At 57.8% G+C, this 24,408-nt stretch overlaps 1 protein-coding gene across 1 annotated transcript; it reads right to left on the bottom strand.

Moving 5' to 3' along the window:
* Positions 1–1,280: 1,280 nt before the first annotated feature.
* On the bottom strand, positions 1,281–22,045 carry WFDC1 (WAP four-disulfide core domain 1). The gene is made up of 6 exons (XM_047077445.1): positions 21,887–22,045; positions 10,197–10,380; positions 7,494–7,577; positions 6,409–6,549; positions 3,140–3,181; positions 1,281–1,339 (listed from the first exon to the last, which is right to left on the bottom strand). The coding sequence occupies exons 1-6, from the start codon at positions 22,028–22,030 to the stop codon at positions 1,281–1,283; spliced, it is 654 nt and encodes a 217-aa protein (XP_046933401.1). The 5' UTR covers positions 22,031–22,045.
* Between the last annotated feature and the right edge of the window lie 2,363 nt (positions 22,046–24,408).

Genomic DNA, 24,408 nt, shown 5'->3' with positions numbered 1-24,408 from the left:
ACTCACGGACCGCGAGATCGTGACCTGAGCCGAAGTCGGACGCTTAACCGACTGAGCCACCCAGGCGCCCCAATCCCTAGGACTGAATTCTTAACTTACCATCAGACTCTCTGGGCATCATCTTGCTTAGTTCAACGCATCCCTCTCCGTCACGCAAACTGCCTCTCACGCCCCGTGCTACCCCGTCGCCCTCCCCGCACCCCCGCGCATCCCCATGGGAGGCCACTGCCCGAGGTGGGTCAGACCCACCCCAAGGACCGTTCCTGGCATCAGCAGGTAAGAGACACGCTGGCACCAATCCTCGAGGGCTCGAGATCTTGCCGGAGGACTCGCGCCAGAATGTTCTGGAATCTGAAGCCTGATGTTTGCCTTTCAAGGACATTCTGGGGGGCGTTGGCTGCCTTCAAGGGCTTCTGTTTACCGTGGGCACGCGTGTGGGGCCTTCCCGGGGTGGGGCGGGCATTCAGGCTTTCTTAGCAGATGCTCCCGGTCACAGGCACACATCTCGCCTTGGAGCATCGCATCCGAGAGCAGGGCCTTCCCTGGGGGCCCCTCTGGTGCCAGCCTCGCCGCCGTCATTCCGTGGTGGCCTCCCCGTGGCTCCTCGAGGCCACGGTCTCTCCCGCCCTTGGGACTCCTACTCTTCCAGCTACCCTGACCAGGCCCCGTTCCCCAGGCCGCCCCAAGGCGGCTCTTCTGTCCCGTCTCAGATCTTGGCTCAGACGTGAGCTCCACGCACGGCCCCTCCCCGACCTGGCTACTCTCCCTCACGCCGCCGGCCGTTCCCTTCACGACACGCATCGCAGGCCGATTTCCTTGCTGACTTGCGTGGTCTCCTGCCGGGGGGAGGCCCCTAGGAGCAGGCACCCCGGCCGTCCCGAAGGGCTGCTGAGGAATCGAGTGCCCGGCACGCGCCTGTCTCGGAGCTGGCACTTGACCGGATCGTGTGACCGAGGGAGGGACAGAGGGACAGACTCCGGGGGGCAGCGGGGGACTCGTCGGCCGTTCACGGAGGCCCTAAAACCAGGCACGGAAAGGAAGGCTGCAGCCTAGTCTTTGGATTTAGGTCCGGGTGGTCTGGAAACTTCTGGGGACACAGCCACTTCTCGGATACGCCTACTTGGGACACCGCAAGGGAATTATGAAATTCTGGCCCCGGGTAAAACCCCACTCTCCCCCTCCCACCGGTCACCTTGGTGAGTAAAGCTACCAAGGACACCTGCGCCCGAACCCTCCCCTGCCACCGGCCACCACTCCCCGGACTGACCTGCCCCATTGCCTCACTGAAAGTGCCTCAAGGGTCCTTTTCCGGGCTCGGCCACATTCTTGGAGTCGCCCTCTGCAAAGACAGCAGGGCTCTGTCAGGGCGGGCGAGTCTTCTGCCGCTCACCAGCCACTGCCAGATGGTGTCCCTGTGCCTTCTTCCCCCCCAGATGAGGTCACCCAAGGCCGACCTGCAGCCTCTGGCCTCTCCTCACCGTGGCCACAGCCCCCGTGTGGTCTGGCTCTGCCTCCCTTCTTGGCCCCGTCTCCCGCCACTGTCCCCCTCGTTCACCACACACTCCAGCTGCCGCGATGGCCAAGGTGCCTCCAACCTCAGAATTCTCACACTGGCTGTTCCTCTGCCCACTAATTCTTATTCCCTAGGCTGAGCTCAAACGGCCCCTCCTCAAGAAGCTTTCCTTGGTATCCTAGTCCAAGGTATCCTTTTCCCTAGTGTCCTCGGTGTGACTTCAGTCACCCTGATCACTGTTTTTACTAAGTAACTACTTGGGTTTGTATTTATTTCCTGCTCGACATTAGCTGCCTGATGGGAAGGACTGGGTCGGTCATGTCCACAAATGTAGCCCCAACCTCTAGCACAGGATGAAGACCGATGCTTGATAAATATGTGCTGTAAATTCTTAATAAAGAAATGATGGATGGAAGAATAGATCGATGGATGGATGGATGGATGGATGGATGGATAGATAGATGAATGGACAGGTGGATGGATGGATGGATGGATGGATGGATAGATGGATGGATGGATGGATAGATGGATGGATGGGTGGAAGGAAGGATGGAAGGAAGGATGGAAAGAAGGATAGAAGAATACAGTATTGGATAGATGGATAGATGGATGGAAGGAAGGGAAAAAAGGAAGGAAGGAAGGAAGGAAGGATGGATGGATGGATAGATGGATGGATGGAAGGATGGATGGATGGAAGGATGACCACATGGAAGGATGGATGGATGGGTGGGTGGATGGATGGACAGATAGATGAATGGACAGGTGGATGGATGGATGGATGGATGGAAGGATAGATGGATGGATGGAGGGAAGGAAGGATGGAAAGATGGATAGAAGAATACAGTATTGGATAGATGGATAGATGGATGGAAGGAAGGAAGGAAGAAGGAAGGACAGATAGAAGGATGGATAGAGGGAAGAATGGAAAGATGGACAGAAGAACAGAGTATTGGATAGATCAATGCATGGATAGATGGATGGATGGAAGGAAGGAAAGAAGGAAGGAAGGAAGGACAGATAGAAGGAAGGACGGAAAGATGGATAGAAGAACAGAGTATTGGATAGATCGATGCATGGATACATCATGGCTAGGTCAATGAAGGATTAGATAGAAGAAGAGTGTCAGCCATATTTCCAACCCCCTGAAAGTAGGAAGGACTTAAACACACCCAGTACCAAGTTGTAACATTTAACACAAAGCCATTTGTCTTCTATGAGCCCCTCGTTGGCTCCCACCTCCTCTCACCACCAGGCAACAGGGCTTCTACGTTCTTTTCTAATCCTAGTTCTCAATTTGTCCCGGGGGGAGACATCCCTGAACTGCTGCCTCAGTCCCAGGCTGCAGCCCAGAACGGCCCCTGCCGTGTCAGGTGCCCCTGGAGGGCTGCTCAGGGTGGAGGAGAGATTTTCACACCGGAAGTGGCTTGGCATCCCACCCCCTCACCCCCAAGGGCCACCTGATGGCACACGAGCGACTGGGCAGAAATGGGGATTTCCCTTCACAGCAGCTTCAGACTGTAGCCCTCAAAAGAGTCAATGGGGTTCTAGATTTCTTTTTTCACCCAAGAAACTCTCAGTGCCCCCGTTTAGTGCCCTCTGCAAAGGAAGAGTGGTTTCTTCTCCTACCTGGGTATTCCTTGTAAAACTTGTGTCGTAGGAATCGCCCATCTGGAAAACAAGCGAGAGGGTGAAACTCCTTCCAGTGAGCTCAAGAGGCCACAGCTATCTTCCTAAGAATACAAAGGGATTATTTGTGCGTCCGCTCTCGTTCCCTGCCAGGTGTGCATGGAGTTTCCAGACGCTGCGTGACGGGCAATATCGCAGCGGATCGAGTGCAGGAGTCGACGTGAGCGTCTCTCTGCTCCCCAGGCACAAATGAGAGAGAGCTGCAGAGATGTGAGCCAGTGTCCAGCTTCAATTTGCACGTGTGTTGGAAAGTACAGTGACCTTTAAAGGAAACGCTATTTCTCTTGAATGCGCGTCGCGTTTATCGTCGTCGTTTTTAAATGAACGAACACACCAATCTTTCTCACGCCTGGGCTTTAGTTTCTAACGTGGTCATCATCCGTGGCCACACAAGGGGGAGCTCTGTGGGGTCCTCAATGGTTTTTGAGTGTAAGGGGGGTCCCGAGACCAAAACGTTTGGGAACCACTGTGTCAACAGAGGAACCGGGAGCAGAAGTCCAACATATCATTCAGCAAAGGTCATGACAAGGTGTGCAATTCGCATGGGGAGTACACGGTGCTTTTGTGAGTCTGTTCCAAGGAGACCTGAATGCCTGCAGTGCACGTGACAAAGTAACTTGAGTAGCTAATCTTCATTGCCCTGCTTCGCTAATCCTCTCTGAGCCTCAGTTTCCTCACCTGGAAATGGGCAGAGAATTGGCACCTCTTAAAATTATTGTGAGGGTTAAAACAAATAATTTCCCTTAAACCATAGATATGCAAATGATAGGAGGAACCACACGAAACTGACATTTTTGTATGTAAAAAAAGTGTTGGGGGGGGCTCCCGGGGGGGGGAGCTCAGTTGAGCGTCAGATTCTTGATTTCAGCTCAGGTCATGATCCCAGGGTCGTGGGATCGATCCTTGCCTTGGGCTCCGCACTGAGCGTGGATTCTGTTTGGGATTCTGTCTCTCCCTCTCTCTCTGCCCTTCCCCCCTCATCTAAAATAAAATAATTTTTTAAATTATTTTTTAATGTTTTTTATTTTTATTTTTATTTTATTTATTTTTGAGAGAGAGAGACAGAACGTAAACGAGGAAGGGGCACAGGGAGAGGGAGACACAGAATCTGAAACAGGCCCCAGGCTCTGAGCTGTCAGCACAGAACCCGACGCGGGGCTCAAACTCACAAACCGCGAGATCATGACCTGAGCTGAAGTCGGATGCTTAATCGACTGAGCCACCTAGGTGCCCCTTTAATGTTTATTTTTGAGAGACACAGAGAGATAGAGCGTGAGCAGGAGAGGGGCAGAGAGAGAGGGAGACACAGAACCCGAAGCAGGCGCCAGGCCCTGAGCTGTCAGCACAGAGCCCGACGCGGGGCTCGAACTCACAAACCGCGAGATCATGACCTGAGCTGAATTCAGACGCTCAACTGACCGAACCACCCAGGCGCCCCTACAATAAAATAAAAGAATTTTAAAATAAAAGAACTTTAAAAAGCGGTTGACTCGGGACCTTCAGACGTCTCGAATTACTGAGGATTCCCACTGTTGATGGTCATCGACCCCACCGCCCCCTCCGTCGTCGCCAGCCTATCACTGTGGGGAAACATTTGTGCCAAGGACGTCTGGCCAGGTCCCGCAGAAGTTTCTCTGGGCAACGCCGCCATGGGTGAGCCCCCCCCCCCCCCCAGGGCATCAGCACTGTCCACAAAGCACATTCACACACTGGAAACTAACATACTACTTCGCCAATTTCGTCTCCATTTTAAAGATCACCCTTGGGCAACAGTGAGACATTTGGTTTCCTTGTTTTGCGGCCGTCCTAAAAAGCGTCAGGGTGTTCAGGGCCAGCACTGACATTTATCACACAGGGCGCCAGAACCCCGAGGAGCCGATCCACACCCTCGCGCTGATAGCTTATCAGCAACCAGGGCAAAAACTATTTTCTGAAGCAAATGGCAGGGTTTTTCCAGGCTGGCGGCGATGAAGCGTTCTTGGGCCTTCCTCCTCCTTGGGGACAAGTGTTGGCCCGCCACACCACAGGGAGGAGAGAGAGGTATGTTTGGAGCTGAACACCCTCCATGCACCGTCATGTCACTTTTACAAACTAGATCTCCCCTGCTCGCGGCTGCACGAGGATCCCCTGTCCTCACGCAGCACCGGCAGGGTCGCCTTGCCAGAGGCAAGCCTGGGGGGCACGGGACGCTCAGCCTCCGAGTGACCTCACACCCATCCCAGAGAAATGCACTGACTCCCCAGACCCTGCTCTCCGAAGAGTCAGCTTTCCTGCCCGTGTCGAAGTTCACGTTCCTCTTAAAACATGAACCCCTCAGAGGTCGGGCTCCAGGCGGATGGACCGTAAAACCCGAACAGTCACCGGCACGCCCGAGAAGCTGACTCTCAGAGGAGCCTTGCATCTTGGGTGTAGGCATGAGATCTGCAACCTACTCTCAGAGAGTCCCCCAGGAGAGACAGCAGGGGCTGGAGAGGGAAGAGAGAGACCATAATGGGTCACCGGGATGGAGGGGTCAAGGCACTACTGCCTTGAAGTCTCAAATCATTTCAAATATGTAGCTTAAAAAGAAATCTTAAATAAGCGGCTTTTTTTCTGGTTATCCTGGGACACAGTGCCCCCACTCCTCCCCGAGGCTCCTGCTCCAAAGGTCACCGTTGGAGATCGAGACATTTCCAAACTCCCACGTAATCACCAACAATTACTGCTAACCAACAGCCCCCCGGAACAAGGCTAAGAGGAATTTCACTAACATTTCTATCCGGAAGGCTCCGACCATCCCTGGGGGCGGGGAGAACACACGCACGTGCACACGCACCCCACTCGGGCTCTGCAGCCCGAGGACAGGCTCAGAATTCGCCCTCTACGGTGCAGACGGTGTAGAGAAGCTTCCGCCCTCGAGTTCTCCCTCTTCTATGACACAGATGACAGAGCATGGGGTAGCATATTATCAGCCCATTTTACAGATGAGGACACTGAGGCTCAGAGATTTGAAGCACCCGTTCCCAGCTAGGAGGTGGCAGGGCTTCAAGGCCTGTGTCCCCTGCAGGGAGAGACGACTCAGAAGAGGGGAGGCAGGACAGGAGGAGCTCTCGGCCAGGCTTGGGGGGCGCTGGTGGTTTTCTCTGGGACAGGCCTCCCCCCCTCCCCCCGGGGCGTTACAGGGAGGGTGGGGCAGGGGCCAAGAGCACGGCTTGGGCGCCCACACTCACCTGCCTGTCGGCGCTGCTTGACACACTGCCCGCGGTTGGGGATGCCCTCGGCCACGTCGCCGGGGCTCAGGATGTGGCAGTCGTAGCCCGAGGGGCAGAGGAGGGGCTCCGCCCCGTCCTCCGTGGTGCTGCAGGCCTCGGCTGTGGGAGGGACACAGGCCGCGTGCTGGGTGGACGCAGGGGACCATCTGCCCCCAGATCCCGGGCTGTGCCTTGCGTCTCGCTCACCGTGGCACCTTCGTGCACACGCACATAGGCACGCGCGCACACACCAACGCACAGTCCAAAGTCACGTGATCCCAAACACCCTAATGTGCATCGTGACACACGTACACACACGTTCACCTACACAGAGGCTCACACTTCACCCAAAAAGGCCTGACACACGCACGCACTCACACATGCACACGTGTGCACACACACAAATCCTGACACACGCATACGTGCGCTCACATCTACAACCACAGGCATACACACGCGTTCATACACAACTCCGGACACACACATATTTTCGCCACCCATGGCTCTTAACACACACACACACACACACACACACACACACACACACACTCACACCTACGGTCACACACATTTGCATGCACACAGACCCGCAAACATCCAGACGCAGCGCAAGGCCAGCCACACGGGTGCCGCCCCGCCTCACCGACGCAGTCGCGCACACGCATGCGTGCAGCGTCACAGGCACAGCCGCACCGACACACGTGCACACACTCCCACCCTCCAGTTTTGGGGACCCCGGGCCTGCCTGCCTGCTCCCCACCCACCCGGAGGAGTCGTCGTCACCACGGAGCCGTGGACCCCTTATTATGATTTGGGGGATCTGAAAGCCACCCCCACCCCCTCCCTCTCAAGCCTCCACCCAGGGAGGAGGAGGCCCCCAGTCCTAGGGAAAGTCGAGCCCTATACGGTTCTGCGTTTTCTGAGAGTCTGGCCAAGCCCCAGTCACCACCGTTCTAGGTCGAGTATTTGAGATACTGGAGGGCAGGCAGCCTGCCGCAGCAGAGACAGCCTGAGAAGGAGGGATCCTGACTCTGACGCCGGGGTGGGCTTCTCCCCGCAGGCACCTTGCAACACCTCCTCAGGGCCATCCAGGAGCCAGCCGTTGCCACCAAGCCATCGAGGTTTCGGCTGCACTAGCCAGTCTAAAACTAACAAAACGATACATGGTTACATTGAGCCCCGCCCCAGGCAGCTGAGAAACGCCCCAGCCTCTGGGAACGGGGCGAGGGGGGGGAGCCTACATTTCACGATGAAACACAGGGGCTCCCTGCCGCACATTCCCCCAGTTTTTTTCAGTAACAGAACTTTGAGTTTCGCCTAGGCACTGGGGCCGAGCTGGAGACTACACCTCCCAGCGTTCCTTGCAGCTAGGTGTGGCCACGTGACTGAGTTCTGGCCAATAGGATGTCAGCAGAGGCGATGACGCAAGTTTCTGTTCTCGCCCGGGCTTTGGTGCCTGTTTGCTCCGTGCTGTCCCTCTGCCTGCAGCCTGGGAGCCACTCTGACCTTGCAGAGCAACAAGTGGGAGGAACCTGGGTCCCTGGATGACTGGACCGGGGCCACCTACCTGCCATGGACCACCCATCTCCTCGGGCCTATTAACCAAAGGAGGAGTAAATAGGTTGGGCTCCTGGGCTTATGGGGCTTTCTGTCATAGCATCGTAGCCTGCTCTGTGACCAATACGTGTTTAACAAGAGGACCAACCCACGCGGCGGGCTGTAAAGTGTTCAAAATCCCAGAGCAGGGGCGCAGCGCCCAAATGCCTCCAGGGTGCAGGTAGGTAACATAAGTAAGAAAAGCCAGCCGGGTAGGGCCGTGGCAGACTGGAGACACTCCCTGCCTCAACGGGTCAGCTGCTGGTCGTTGCGACCAACGAACAATTGGACCGCTCTGCCTGGCCAGCGAAAGCTAGTCACTCGCTGATGTGTTGATTCTTTTAATTTCCACTGAGTACTTTTCAGATGCCTAGAGTCTAGTTTAGATGAGGGACGTCTAGCAGTGAAGGAAACAGACCGATCTCTGCCTTATGCGGCTGACCTTCAAGTGGGGAGAACAGTCAATGAGTGAATAGAACACGGTGTTCCAGACTGTGCTATAAAGAAAAATTAAGCAGGGAAAGGAGGGCGAGGAATGGCTGGAGGAGGGCTTGCCATTTCGAGAGAGAGATGTTCCCTGAAAAATGACCACCTCCGGACAAAGATCGGAAGGAGCTGTGTGGGTGTCCCGCGGAAGGATGTTCCAGGCAGTGAGAGATTCCCACATACGGGCCCAGGTGCTGGAGTAGGGGCCCCACACCCCTGCACTCAGGGCGTAAGGCAGTGGACACTCCCAGCGCTGCCTGCTGTGTGATCTTGGGCAAGCAAGTCAGCGTCTCTCAGCTTCAGTGTCTTCAGCTGTAAGACAGGGCCGCGTGAGCATTAAACGAGGTAACGTATGGAAAGGCTGTCAGGAGTGTCGTGAACAGTTGTATAGTTTGCGCACTGCTCAAAAGCACCTGGTGTAGGTGGCAAGCGAGGCGAGAACACCTGCACGCTGTCACAGTCCAAAGCAAGCGGCATCTTCTTTGACTTGCCCACCCAGAGGGAAGTACCTCCTTGTGCTTCCTTCCACTGGCGGGGGGTGGGGGGGGGGGGAGAGTGGCATATTGTCTTTTTTTTTAATAAGGGGCCCTCTAGGAGCTCTCCTGGCCCTGAGTGCCAGCCTAGTCCCCGGACAAGAGGCAGTGCTTAAACACAGGGTGGATTGTAATTACGAGCACAATTAAGGGTGCCGAGTCCCTTGTCATCGCCGTGACCTCACCCCAAAGAAAACAAAGTGTGGTCATTCTTGCTTCGGCCTTGGGAGGAAGGGCTGGGCTGCCTTCTCAGGCGGCCTTCAGCAGTCGAGGCCCATGGGACCCGGACGCCTCTCCCTGAGAGGGGCAGTCCACACGGGCAGGCTGTCATCGAAAGCCTCAGCCCCAAGGAGAACGGAGAGGGAAGGAGGCTCTACTGCGTCCCCGTCCTACCCACTTAGGGACACCTTTTCTCCGCGCTGGGGGGACGCAGCTGCCTACCCACTCCTCAGTATCCCCGCAGGCTCCCTCCCCTCCCACCCACCCCCAACCTGTCCAGAAGGGATCTAAAACTCCTTCCCTTCAAAGACGGACGAGCCCCCGAGGGCTCTTTCTGCCAAAGAAGTCGTCATTGAGGTTTAACAAACCCCTTGTGAAAGATCTGCGCCCTGCCACCGCAGCCACCCGTTCAGAGCCCTCCAGGAGTTGCGTTTCAGTCCCGTTTTACAGCTGCGGGTATTTCAGGGGCTGCCCAGCCAGCCGGTGGACTCGAACCCAGGAGTCCGCATCCCCCCTGCCTCTCTGGGGCACACCCCATCCGGACTGCTGAGGTCAGTCTCCACATCCAATACCCCCAGGGCGGGGATCAGGAGGTGAAGGTGAGTGCGTCTGGTGGGGGTCCGGGGAAAACCGGAGGGCCCGCTGCCTTCTAGGGGCACCCGGGGCCCCAGCAGGTGGTGGCCCAGGGGCTGCGGTCCCGTGTTTGTAAGAAGAGCCGGACAGGTGTATTTTTGTTTTAGTGAGAAACCTCCGCATCGCCTTAGGAAGGGGCGTCGTCCCCGGAACTGGCCTCTCCAAGGCCATGCGCGCCGAGGGCAGTGGCGTGTCCGCGCGCGCCGGGGTGCCTGCTCCGCGGGCCCCTCTCGCACGCAGGCGACCCCTCTCCCCGAGGCGCCCCCCGTCCCCGCCCGACTCCCGGGCCCCGGCGCCTACCTGGCGGGGGCGGCACGGCCTCCAGGCAGGCGTAGGCGCAGCCGTTGTAGCAGCAGCGCCGGTGCCGCGGGCACTCGGAGTCGGCCTGGCAGCGCGCGGCCTGGCAGGCGCCCGGGGGCAGCGAGCGCGGCGGCGGCGGGCAGCGGTCTGCGCGGGGCTGCCGGGGGCCCCCCGCCTCCTCGGCCTGCGGGGAGAGCGCGCGTCAGCGGCGCGGACCCGGCCCCCGGGTCCCCGTCGCCGCCCAGCGGAGGTGGGCGCGTGCCGGCAGCCGGCCTGGAGAGGCGACCCTGTCCTGCGCCCGCTCCGGATACGGATCTGCGTGCGCGTGTGTGCGTGCGTGTGCGTGTCGCGTGTGCTTGTGTATGCGCGTGTGCGTGTGTATGTGCGCGCGTGTATGCGTATGCGCGCGCGTATGTGCATGCGTGTCCGCGTGTGCGTGTGTATGCGTGTGCGTGCATGCGTGTGCGTGTGTGCACGTGTCTGCGTATACACACATAGATATATACACCCATAGATTTCTACATATATCTCTCTTACAACCCTTATGTTTACGCAGAGCTCTGAGGATTTACAACCCACACCGAAAACGGATAAACCCACACAACTTGGAGAAATCTCACAAACAGAATACTGAACCGGAGGGGGAAAAAAGCCAGCTCCAAAGAGAACACACAGTGTGGTTCCTTTGATCCTTTTAGTTCAAACACAGACAATGGTGATGTCTGGTGTGAGAAGTCAGCAGAGTGGCCCCCCGGTGGGTGGGGACCAGGAGGGGCCCCGGGCCCGCCCTGTTCTGGGTGCCGGTTACACGGTGTGTTCACGGTGTGAAGCTGGACACGTGATTTTCCCACTTTTCAGTATTATGTTTCAATAGAAAGTTAAAAATAAGATACCGTACTTACCATATAGGAAATATGGGCACATGACCAATAAAATAAGCACTTTAGAGGTGAGGCTGGGAGGCTTTGTCACCCCAGGCAACCCACACTGGGTCCCTTCGACACCAGCCCCCATCCATGCTGGGAACACTGTTCTGTTTCTGGATTTGAAAGTGGGCTATGCGGACCGCATGCCTTACACCCCCCTACACACACACACACACACACACACACACACAGAATAGGTTCATTGGGAAAAACCACCGAGGCTTCCCCCACCTCTTGGCCCCTTCCTCAACTGCTCCTGCCATCTAAACATCTAAATTCCTATTTGCCCCTGGCCTCCGCTCCCCTGCAAATGTATCCATACTTCAAAACCCTGCCCCCTTGTACAAGCAAATAATGCTTGTCTGCGGACTGGAGTAGTGTGTGGCCATTAAATCTGCCTTTAGCCCACTGATGAAAGATAGCCAAGATATGGTGGTTGGTGAAGAATATGAAGGTGCAGGGGGCTCCTGGGTGGCGCAGTCGGTTGAGCTCAGGTCGGGATCTCATGGTTTGTGGGTTTGAGCCCCGCGCGTGGGGCAGCTCGGGGCCTGGCGCCTGCTTCGGATTCTGTGTCTCCCTCTCTCTCTGCCCCTCCCCCGCCAAAAATAAATAAACATTAAAGAATTAAGGTGCAGAACAGTTTGTACGCTACACGCCTACGTTTTAAAATACACATATGCACACTCATGTAATATGTATATGCCTGCCCAGAACATTTTTGGAAGGATACACAAGAATACGCAAGAAACTGTTATCAAAGACTGCCTTTGGAGAGAAGAATTCAGTTCTGAAGCAGCCAAGGGGGTGTCTCTTCACTGGGTATTCATTTGCCCTGCTTCAATATTATTTTTGCCATGCACACAGTATTTTTTCAGTTTTAAGAAGACGATCAAACATTTGAAAAAGAAGAGAAGTACGTATGAAGGCATTTTTAAATTTTTTTAAATACTTATTTTTGAGAGAGAGAGAGAGAGAGAGAGAGTGAACAGGGGAGGAGCTGAGAGAGAGGGAGACACAGAATCCGAAGCAGGCGCCAGGCTCCGAGCTGCCAGCACCCAGCCCGACGCGGGGCTCGAACTCACGAACCGCAACATCGTGACCCCAGCCGAAGTCGGACGCTCAACCGACGGAGCCACCCAGGCGCCCCATGAAAGCACGTTTAACGACAGGAAAAACACTTAACGATACGTTAGGGAAAATAAAGAGCAAGGAACAAAATGGCATATGCCCTCTGACCTCAACGGAGTTAAAAAAAATTTTTTTTTAAAAAGGCGGGAAGGTAAAAAATGTGTCCACATCCTTGCCCCCCACCCGCCCGCCCCAGCTATTGCGGAGGCTGCAAAGTTTATGCGCTGCTTCCAATGCCCTGTAGGGGGCGTCGGGTCACCGAGGATAGGTCCCGAGAGCAGGTGCATTTTGGAAGTGTCATCCCAAGGACCAGCGGTTTTCAAACTACGTCCCAGGGCACCCGTGGGGCTTAGAGGGAGGGCGAGAGGGAGAAGAAAGCAGGGACCAAGTGAGGCAGGGGCAGCCTGGGGAGGACGGGGCTCCCGGCCCCTCCCCAGCTTCGCCCAGAGAAGTCCTCTTTTCTCCTATATATATATGTCTGCCATTTAATTCGTGAAATGTAAGAATGAAGCCAACATTTGGCATATAAGGAAACAAAGGCTGCAGAAGACTGGTGGTTCTCCCCCCAAAACAAAGGGGAGACCGGAGCGCGGATTCGCAAACTGGTTCAGCCTTTTCACCACCCCCTGCTCAGGCCGGTCCCCCTAAGTCCTGTATCATCGTGAATAATTTTCAACCCCTCGCCGTTAGCTCTTACTTCGGTTTCCTCAGCATGAACAAAATTGGACTCACGTTGGGGCCCGACCACTGTGATCCTAATGCAAGGTGGCAGCCGCCCGGCCTCCTTGGGAGGGCGATGAGGAAAGAAAGGCCCGCGCGTGGTCGGGAGGCCGGGGTGGGGGGCGGGGGGCTTCCGCATGGCCCGTTCGGACGCAAGGCCTCATTTAGGGGACGGACTGCATTCTGCGGATCAGAAGTGAAACCCTGTGTGCCCCCCACTGCCAACCCAGCCCCTGCCTCCCAGTCTGGTGACTTCCTAACGGCAGCCCAGCAGGGGTGTGCAGAGAGATCAATTTTAGATGTGCCCCTGCTTTCTGAGGGACCTTCAGACGTCGTCTCGCAGAATTTGGAGAGGACAAAAGAGATAAGCGCCTTAGAAGTCAAATCTCCCGAGTTATTTACGGTGCGGCCGAAACAACAGATGGTCGTGGGTGATAACAGAACCGATGTCACCGAGGGGCCCAGATTAAAGGATTAAATGTTTTGGAAAATATTTCATATCATGCAAGGTGATGCCTGAAGAGGGTCCTGAAAAAGCGTGAACTTTAGGAGCTCTGGGAGAGAACTTTTATCAGAGAGAGAAATACATCACCCTCCGTGGGGCCCCCTCCCGTGGAGGACAAAGGGGTAGAGGTCAGCCAATGCTGGCTGGTGCCCGCCCCCAGCCCCTCTGCCTCCCAGACTCACCCCTCCCTTGCGCATCCCTGTTCAGCCGACTCGGCTTCTCTGAGGTCCCTGGAGCGGTGCTACCTCCGGGCCTTTGCACGGGCTGTGTCTCCCACCTGAGATGCCAGCCTGGCCCCGTGCTCACTTCCCCCAGGTCTCCCCGAAGGTTTGCTCAGACGCCTTCCTCCTCCTTGCCTTGAAGCCTTCCACACACTGTTCCCTCCGCTCAGATCTTTCCCCAGAGGACTGCTGCTCTTTCCTTGGGGCAAGAACTTAGGCGCTGTGTCTGGTTTTTGAGCGTAGCAAGATGGATGGGGCTGAGGCCCGTGACCTCATAAACTGTTCAGGCTGAGTTCGGCAGGGAACTAACGCACTAGACAAGTCTGGGTTTGAATTCTGTAGCTCTGTGATCACACAGGAAAGCCATGGACTTATTTCAGCCTCTGTTTTCCTCCTCCGCAAAATGGGTGCAGGAGGCACTTGTGCTGCGGGCGTTTGTGGTGGGAGGCGACGAGGTCGCGCAGGCACCTTCCAGCCTCTTGGAATTAGGCTTCCTGTTCTTGTTGTCGGGTCTGTCTGACTCTGGGGCTTCCCCGCCTCCCCGTCCCACGTCCCCACCCCTGCCCGCCGCCGGTGCGCCAGCCCCAGCTCAGGACACAGTCAGAGAACCGCCTCCCCCGGGGCACAGATTCTGGAGAGAGCTCGTCCAGGCTCCATCCTTCGCAACCCCAGTCAGCCCGGCCCTCCAGCGCCCCTCGGCCGAAAAGAAAATAATGGCACGTCAAATCGCGCGGACAGACGAGGCGGCTCACCCCAGAACGACAACATCCTTCGCGAAAACCCCAGGGCAACCCGTGATTTCCAGCTTTTATTTCCAGGCCTGCGAAGGGGCTGTATTGCAAGTCTGTTTCCAAACAGCTGCTGGACGCACATTTACGGAACGGCCCAGACAGGAACTCTCCAGGGCGGTGTGCCCTACTCGGATAAAGATGCCTCCCCCTTGGGGCGCCTGGGTGGCGCAGTCGGTTAAGCGTCCGACTTCAGCCAGGTCACGATCTCGCGGTCCGGGAGTTCGAGCCCCGCGTCGGGGTCTGGGCTGATGGCTCAGAGCCTGGAGCCTGCTTCCGATTCTGTGTCTCCCTCTCTCTCTGCCCCTCCCCCGTTCATGCTCTGTCTCTCTCTCTCTCAAAAATAAATAAATGTTAAAAAAAAATTAAAAAAAAAAATGCCTCCCCCTTAAGATTTCCCACGAGGTGGTTATGGTTTTTTTTCACTCCTCTGGGAGAGGGTTCTGGAGGCCCCTGGGGATCTGTGGGGCCATTCTACTGCGGGTGCCCCCAGGAAGCGGGTTAAGGAAATACCGATTCTGGCCCCTTTCGGTGGAAAGCGCAATTCTTCAAGTTCAAGTGTGGATTCTCCTGAAGCCAGCAGCCTCGTGTCCAACCAAAGGAGGCCGGATGAAGAAAGAATGGCACATCTGTACCGCGGAACACAACAGAGGCCTTTGAAAAGAGGACACGGGGGGCGCCCGGGGGGCTCAGCCGGTTAAGCGTCCGACTCTTGATCTCGGCTCAGGTCACGATCTCACGGTCCGTGAGTTCGAGCCCCGCGTCCGGCTCTGTGCTGACAGCTTGGAGCCTGGAGCCCATTTCAGATTCTGTGTCTCCCTCTCTCTCTGCCCCTCCCCCGTTCATGCTCTGTCTCTCTCTGTCCCAAAAAAAATACATAAACGTTGAAAAAAAAATTTTTTTTTAATAAATTAAAAAAAAATGGTTCGTTTCACGTGACGTGAATTTCATTTCCATAAAACATCTTTTACACACTGTGAATAAACACCATGAAGAGAAAAAAAAAATGTGAGTACACCTGTTTTCACGGGATTGCCGGGGCACACACACACCAAAATGCCAACGGGGCTTACGCCCTGGAGGGAGAATTCGAGCTTTTTTACGCGGTTGTCACTTTCGGTATCGTCTGGATTTCTTCTACAGTAAACATTACTTGTATAATCAGGAAACAATTTTGAACCGTTTCCATTTAAGGAGAAAGAATCCAATCTCCAAAGCTGCCCCAATTTACCCACATCCCTCCCTCTGTGCTCTCCACCCACTTCATTCCGCGTGCAAGAGCTTTACCCTTCTTTGGAATGTTCCAGCGACTTAAAACGGCCAGACCAATAAAAGTGCGCCCCAGGCCTGATTTGCTTGGTGCCGGAAGAAAGCCAATTTTCCTCTAAGCGTTACTTGCCCCTCCTCTGGAATTTGGACGTCAAAAAGTCTAAAAATACGTCTGTCCCTGGAACAGGGGCTTACAGATCAGTGCGCGTTGACGAATGCCGTTTCCTGACGCCCTGGGACCTCAGCGCTGGGCTCTGGGAGCAGAACTGGGTGCATCGCTAAGGGACTTCCTCAGAGAGGCACGCAAAGTCCCAGATCTCACGCCAGCGATGACCTCATCGCAGCGCAAGTTGCCGGCAAACTCGACCGACTCCTTTAGCCGGGGGCCCCCGGGCACTGTGGCGCACCAGGAAGTCTTCTGGAACTTTCTATCCCCTTCCATCCTGTTCTGGAAGGTTTTAACGTAACTTATCCATTCCCTTCGTGGTACGTTCATAGTTCCCAGGCCGACTACGTGCCAGGCGGGCTGGACCAGAAGACATCCCTCCCTTCACGGGGCTCAGCTCCAGGACAAGGGACAAACACCAAACCAGACGTCACACAGAGACCGCAAACATATTGCCTTTTTTTTTTTTTTTTTTGCCATCTGCAAAATCGGTTAATGAAAAACTAAAGCCACATTAAAAAAAAAAAGCACGCACATCATATTAAAGGGGCTGAATGCTAGGGAGAAGTCGAGGTGATATGAAAGCACTTAAGGGAACCGCCTTCCGAGGAGAAGACCGAAAGCTAAGACCACAACGACCCGGTGTGGGTGCGCTTGTCCGTCACCCACACAGAAATTCTGCTCCGGTTCCCTCCCCGCCAGCGCCCGGCACCTCTAATGTACCATCTGTGTCTACGGGCTTGCCTATTCCGGAAAGTCGACGCAAAGAGATCCTACAGGACGTGGCCTTTTGTGGCCGCCTTTTTCCGCTTAGCATAATGTTTTCAGGGTTCATCCCTCCGGTAGCAAGTGGGACGACCCCACTCCCGTTTCTATGGCTGAATAATATTCCACCGCATGGATTGGTCGTCTTTCATTTTTTTTTTCCTTCCGAGCTTCCGGACCTTTCCAGCTCTGGCCGCCTTGACTGGCGCCGCTGTGGACCGTCAGGCAGTCTTCCTCTGCTTTCTCACCTCCCTCCCGCGGGCACGCTCCCCGATGATAACCACCCGGTTGCCCTGGATGCTTCTTCCCTTGGTCATTTCCGCCTGGGACTGATTGCAGGCCTGGAACCTCAGACGGGGAAGCCGGCTGCAGGGAGGAGAAAGTGACTCGGCCAGCTCATCGCCACCCCCGCCATCCTCTATTCTGAAGAGGTTTCCGCGTGCCCGTGACGTGCGGGACACCGGGCTACGGCCAACCGTGGGGTTGTTCCCCTCGGCACGCCACTTCCCCTCTCCCGCCCCCAGGTAGGACCCACGGGGCCTTGGCCGTGAACACCCCAGGGCCCCCGAGCAGCCCTCGCTCCTCTGCACGGAGGCGCCTTAGAGGTCCTGATGATGGGGTCCCGCGGGGGGTGCGAGCTCACATCTTCCGAGGAGTGAGGCGAGTCCCCGAGACTCCGACGGTGTAATGACCACTTCACCCGTCCCTGGCCGGAACGGCCTGGGGGTGAGTCACGTCTCACCAGGGCCTCGAGTTCCTCATCCGGGCGATGTCTGTCGTCGGGGCTGCTGGCTGCAAGCAGCAGAAATTGGCAGAAATTGGACACCGCAGGGGTGTCCCCGGGGCCGCTCTGAGAAAGCCCCACGAGCTGGGGGCTGGACACAACAGGCGCGCGCTGTCTCCCGGCTCTGGAGGCCAGGAGGCGGAAATCAAGGTGGTGGGTGGGGGTGGCGGGGCCTGGTTTCTTCCGCAAGCTGTGCGGGAGGATCCGTGCCGCACCGGTCTGCGGCTTCTGGTGGCTCCCGGCAATCTGACGTCCCTTGGCTCGGAGACGCAGCTCTCCGTTCGCCACCTCTGTCTTCACTTGGCCCCCCCGCCGTGGGTCTGCCTCTGGGTCTCCTCTCCTCACCAGCCACACCGGGTTCAGGGAGCGCCCGCCTCACTCCCGAGTGTCCTCGTCTTGATGAATCCCATCTACAACAGCCCTGTTTCCAGATAAGGTCCCGTTTCCAGGTAACCAGGGGTTAGGATCTGAGCATCTCTTTCTCGAGGGACACGGTGGAACCCGCCACGCACGCCCGAGACCAGGATTCCAGGGCAGGGCGGGTTCTTGGGAGGGGGTCCCAGGAAGCTCCAGCGGGCGGGGAAGGGGCAGAGCCCATCCAGGGGGCGTTAATACGCAGGCAATTGACAGGCGGGGGTGGGGGGGGCAGCTGGCGCTCAGACCCGAGGGGAACCTCTGGGACACTGTACGGACTGTTCTTCAGAGGTGTCCCACCCAAGGATGAGGAAGCCGGGTCTGTCTTCGAGTCCCATCCGCTCCCCTGGTGGGAACCCCCAGCATCTTGGCCCGTCCTGGGTGTCGGCTGAGCGTGTCCCCCAGCCAGGGAGGTACGGTCGTATCCGAGGGCCCTTCTGCCTCTCCTACTCGTGCTAACTTGGCAAAAAAATAAATAAGCAACAATAAGATGCAAGAAAAGACTCGGGAGGTCACCGAAATCACAAGGGGAAGGGGGGCCAGCTTGGGGAGGCAGCCCTTCCTCCTGCCGCACCCCCTCAGCGCCCCCTCCGCCAGGCAGGCGCCCCTGGGCAGGGTGGGAACTGCCCAGCGACCTCCAGCTGCCCTGGACGGCAGCTTGGGGGATGAGCCAGACAGCCATGGTGACGCGCGGAGAACTGGGGCCACCCGGTCCCCGGTGACATGGTGGCTGCAGAGGGCCCCACCCGGTAAAAGTTGGGAGGCTCCTGAGACTTAACGGTGGCGAGTGCTCGTCCTGACACATAGCGAGGGCTCGGCAAAGCACTGTTCCATCGAACGCCCGCTCCACCGAATGGGCCGAGCGCCCCAAAGCAGGCCGCCGGGCTATTTACAAACATCTTGCCTCCGTTTTATCCAGCCTGGCAAATATTTGGTGCCATGTTGCCTGTCTGGTCCGGTTTTATGTTTATTATTATTTTTTTAATTTTGTGAATGTTTATTTTCGAGAGACGGGGGGCGGGGAGGGGCGGAGAGAGAGGGAGACACAGAATCTGAAACACGCTCCAGGTTCTGAGCTGTCGGCACAGAACTCGACGCGGGGCTCGAACTCACGAACCGTGAGATCATGACCGGAGCCGAAGTCGGGCGCTTCACCGACGGGGCCCCCCAGGCGCCCCGTGGTCTGGTTTTGTGTTTAATAGTGCACATGAAGAGGAGGGGCAAAGCCGGTGCTGCTCGCCACCCCCACGCTGTAGGCGGGGAGGCCGAGGTTCAGAGGGGGGACCCTCTTTCTCACGATGGGCCCCCAGTGGCCTCCTTGGGGACGGAAGGCAGTGCCTCCCTCTCTGCCGTGTCTCTAAGTCCTCGGGCAGGAAGGCAGGTGGACACGGCGGGCCAAGTGCGCTGGGCCCGCTCTGCCCTCTCTGCCCAGGGCTGGGCCTCGAGAAAGGGAGAAGGGGCAGCCACGTGCTGGCCCAGGCCCTACAACCAGCCTCGGCAGGTGCCCTGTGAGGCCACCTCGAGGGCGGGCACCTTGCGAGGAGCTGGGCAGTGGCTCTATGCTTTGATTTTTTTTTTCTAATTTTTCAAGTTTATTCACTGTGAGAGAGGCAGAGCGAGCAGGGCGGCGGGGGGGGGGCGCAGAGAGGGAGGGGAAGAGAGAATCCCAAGCGGGCTCCGCGCTGTCGGCGTGGAGCCCGACGCGGGGCTCGAACGCCCGAAATGCGAGATCGTGACCCGAGCCGAAACCGAGAGTCGGACGCTTTTCCGACTGAGCCATGCAGGCGCCCCGGTTTAATTTTAACAAGGGCTCTATTTAACTCTCCAGAGCGGGTTTCAGCACCCTACGGGACACCCGGCCTTTCCTCACCCTGACCTGCCCCCCCCCCGGTCCTCGAGGGTCCGGGGTCAAGGCTGAAGACCACCCTCCCCCCCCCCGCCAACCCCGTGCCCAGGGTCCCCAGCCTCCCAGCCTCCCCCCTCCCGCCTGGCAAGATGGCAGGTCCGTTCCTATGACGCTGTGGGACAAAGTGGAGATCAGCCCAGACGACACGTTGGAGATCTCTGTGGTCCGAGAACCAAGTCCTAAATGAGCCATCCCGCTGGGCCAGCAAAGAGCAACGAGGTGTCAAACCTGAGAGGGGTCTCTCTCCCTCCTTGCACAAACCCTCCCCTGCAGTGAGGGCCCCCCCAGGGGCTCCCAGATACACCATTTGTGCCTCACGCTCTGCCCACGTTATGTCTTCTTCCAGGGATGTCCTTACTCCTCCTAATCCTTAATAGTTCTTCAAGATCCGGCCAGGGTCTCCCCTCCTCCAGGAAGCCTTCAGGGATTGCTCTCCCTTCTCCAAACACCTACGGTCATTTCAGTTGCCGCTATTCTTTTCCACTCCCGGTGGCCTCCTGCCTGAGCTGGAGAACGTGAGCCCTGGAGGCTGAGATTAGCCTCGATACAGTTTCAAGCATCTCACCGTGGCAGGCGGCATGAAACATTCCCCTCTCCCACTGATCTACCCGGCAAACTCCTACTCATCCCTCAGAGCCCAATGTTGAATGTCCTCAACCCTGGAAGACCCCTTCCTGACTCTTCTGGAGCAGAGCTGAACACATTCTTCTGGGCTTCCGGTGCGTTTGCCCATAATTAATTCACAGGAATGTACCGAGTGCCGACTGAAGGGCAGACGCCTGGCCAGGCACCAGGAGCACTGCACTGAACGAGACACAATCAGGCCTCACCTTGAGGGTCCTATATCCCACCTGGGGTGGCAAGCGCCACCCAGTTTCACAACGATTTCATGAAGTCACCAAGAGGCACTGAGCAGTTGCTATGTTAAGGGGACTCGTTCAATCCTGCGAGAGTCAGTGCTGTCTCCTTGACTCCTCCCCACCCCTGTGCTCCCTGTGCTAGAAAGGGGGGGGGGAGTTAAGATCACACACGCAACCCCCCGGGGTGCCTGGGTGGCTCAGTCGGTCGGGCGTCCGACTTCGGCTCAGGTCACGATCTCGCAGTTCGTGAGTTCGAGCCCCGCGTCGGGCTCTGTGCTGACGGCTCAGAGCCTGGAGCCTGTTTCGGATTCTGTGTCTCCCTCTCTCTGCCCCTCCCCCGCTCATGCTCTGTCTCTCTCTGTCTCTCAAAAATGAATAAACGTTAAAAAAATTAAAAAAAAATAAGATTATACCCTCCTGCCCCCGGTCTCTCTCTCCTGGTCCCCTTCCTGCCTTACTTCTCTCCTTGGCACCTGTTTTCCTTATCTCTCACTTACTCTCTCACTACATCGCGATCTCCCCGAAGCAGAGAACCACTGTCTATATGCCCACAGCCTAGAAGAGCGCCCAGTAAACAGGGGTGACCGAACAACAGGTGTTGAAAGAACCGCATCCCTCTAACACTCTGTCTTTTCCAGATGAGATCGCTGGTGCTCAGAGATGTCAAACAAGTCGCCTGAAGTCACACAGCTGGTAAGCAGCAGAGTCTGAATGCAAACGCAGACCCCCGGCTCCAAGGTGCACGCTTCCCGCCCTCTGCTGTGCTGTCCTATCCCTTCGTACCGCCACCACATGTCACCCGACCGCCTCCCCCACTCGACCACGTCCCCCCCGAGGGTGGGAGCCGCTGTCTCCGTGTTGAACCCACAGGACCGCACACAGTGCCTGACCCAGCAGAGCAGTTTCTACTAAATGTTTACTGAACGAGTAAATGACCGCACGAAGGCCTAATTACGTCTTATAAACGCTTGGTTGTTGATGGTTGAGAACACAACACTCAGTTTCGAGCCCTTGGGAGTCTCAAAGCGGGGGCTGTCCTCTCTGGTGGGCCAAAGCGTGTCGCCATCCCCCCGCGCATTTTTTGCGGCGCCCTCCGCCTCTTGGCTCACAGGCCAGGGGCCGTGAGCGAGGGCGGGGAGCGCATCTGCCCACCTCCCGACCTTGGCACACGTGCGTGCCACCCGCCCGAGTCTGGGGGCCGCCCGTCCCCTCCCGGCCTCCCCGCCCCGGGCACTTACGCGGGGCTTCTCGGCCAGCCTGGCGTGCAGCGCCCGTCTCCAGATATTCTTGGCAGAACTGGCTTCGCGGACAAGGAGGAGGAAGGACAGAGCCCAGATGACCTTCCTCCCGCCGCTGCCCATCCCGCGGCCGGGAGAAGGCATTTCCTCCCACACGGGGCAGAGAAGAGGGGCCCCTCTTGCCGGGAGCGGGGGGGGCCTGCAAGTGGGGGACACAAGCGTGCGCGGTCCGCCGGGCTCTCAGCTCCACTCGGCCGGGCCCCTCGGATCATGTGTCGGCGCCCAGCACACGCCCCCACCCCTACCCCCACCCCTGCCGGTGGCCGGCCCGCCCTATTTTTAGCTTTGCCCTATAACATCTGGCCGCAGAGTCGCCACATAGATGTCTGCAGCCCGGGCAGCTGAGACGGTAGAGGCAGGAGGAGGGGGGCACGGGCTCGCCAGAGATGTGGCCGGGACACATTGGGATAATGAGCATTTGCGTGCAGGCTCGGTCCCCTCCCGGAGGAGGTGTGCTGGCTCCCGGGGCAGGGGGGTGGGGGGGAGGGAAGGACCCTGGGCCGGTGGGGGTGGGGGTGGGGCGGCTCGCAGCTGCCACCTCACCCAAGTTTTGAGCTGAGCCGACAGGCTCTGCCCATGGAAGCTTCTTCGGAACACGGTGCTGGGTGGGCACCGGCCGAGCCCGGCTGCGGAAACCTCGGCGTCCTCGCCTCGCGCGCGGCCAAGCGGACAGCTGCGTCGCGGGGTCCTCGGGGAGGGGTCGGCGAAGGTTTGCACGCGTCGTGAGTGTGCCTACCGGGGCCGGCCCGCGTGTGTTCGGGCCGGGCGCGGAAACGCGCCGGGCTCAGTGCTTCACGAACGTTCTGTCGCCTGCTGCGCACAAGCAGCCCCTCTGGTGACACCCGTTTCGCAGGGGAGGAAACACAGGTGCAAGACCGCCCGCGGTCCGGCGGCCAGCGGCAGAGCTGGGGCTCGACCCCAGGCCCCTATGACCCCGCGACAGAAGGGCCCCCAGCCCCAGACTTAGGGACGCACCTGGGTGGCGAACCGGCTCGGCCCGTGTCCGCGTGCTGCTGGGAAGGCCTGTGCCACGCGGCCCAGTTCGTTCACCTGTGACACTGACTTTGTCGTCTTGGCTACAGTGGCAGGAGGGGCTCAGAGACCCCTGAGGCGGACGCCAGCTCCAAAAGGTCAGGCATCCGCGCCTCTCTTATTTGCCTGCACAGGGCCTGGCCTGCGTCGGTGCACGGAACAAATGTAGCCGTCACGATGACCCTGCGAGGAAGGGGGCCTCGTCTACAGATAAGAGAGGCAGGACAAAAGTCAGGTGCATCTCCTAGCCCCCAGGACACGGCGCGGGGCTGGCACACAACAGGCGCTCGATAAAGGCTCTTGAGCTGAGAAGTCACCCCCGCGGCAGCATTCGGATCCCAGGGACCCAGGGCCGAGCTGGGACCCGTCAGGTAATTTCTTGCAAAGATTAACTTCTAAAAAGGACCCTCCGAAGTCTTGAGGACAGGAGGGGTGACGGCCCAGGGACACGTGAACTACAGGTCTTAATGTGGCAGGAGAAAGGCTCTGGGAAGAGAAGTAAACACGGAACAAATCTGCCCGGGAAACCAGCCGCTTTCCTTTGATCAGAATCGAGGCAGGAGCCCGGCCCGACAGCCAGGCCGGACGGCCCAGCGGGCGCCGGGGCGGGGGAGGCCAGCCGGGGCCCGGGGCCCAGCCGGGATCGCGGGGCCGGCAAAGCCGCCCGGGTCTCTGCCAAGCCTCAGAACTTGATGTTCCGAGCGGCGGAGGTCTTTCTGGTGTATCCGAGCTCCGGAGTTCTGGATCGGATCCCAAGCTTTGTGGGCCGTCCGTCTGGGACTCACCAGCCCCTGACTGTGACTTCCTGCGGACCCGGGGGCGAGGTTTCCTCTGGGAAAGCCTTGGGGCTGGCATGGCCTTTCAGGTCCTCTGCGCCGAGCGAGGGGCCCGCTGGGCGCCTGCCAAGGCCTCTCTCCCTCTGCAAAGACAGGAAACGGTCTCCTTTAAAAGCATAAAGGGCACAAGTGCTCAGGGCTCCCACTCTGAAGAGCAGAGGACAAGGTCACAGTTACAGGGTCCAGGAAGAAATCGCCCTGCAGCCCTGATCGGACACCCCCACCTTGACCAGATCAAGCAAGTAAACGCTCCACGAAAGGGGTCAGGGTGACATCAGTCCACGTGTCACACGGACACGCAAGAGACTTAGAGGAGCCCTCGGAGGGCGCCCCGGGGAAGTGACCGCACTCCTGAGCGCTGAAGGATGCGGAGGGACAGACAGACGGGCTTAGAGCGCGCTGCTGTGGGCCCGCGGGGATCGTGCCTTCCTGGGCCCGTGCTCTGTGCAAAAACAAGGATGACAAGGATCCTACCGCAAGTGCCTTGATGAAAAGACAAATAGAACTCAAGCTGGAATGCTTTCTTTTTTCGGTTCTGACTTGAAGAGAAACCGAGTCACTTTCCTGAGCCCCTCAAAGTCTGGTGGGCCCTAG

The sequence above is a fragment of the Lynx rufus genome, unplaced genomic scaffold (genome assembly GCF_022079265.1).
Source record: "Lynx rufus isolate CCGP_SWC_20201006 ecotype Redwood Valley unplaced genomic scaffold, mLynRuf1.p SCAF_16, whole genome shotgun sequence".
NCBI classification, from domain to species: Eukaryota; Metazoa; Chordata; class Mammalia; order Carnivora; family Felidae; genus Lynx; species Lynx rufus.
This window is presented reverse-complemented; position numbering and strand designations above follow the sequence as displayed.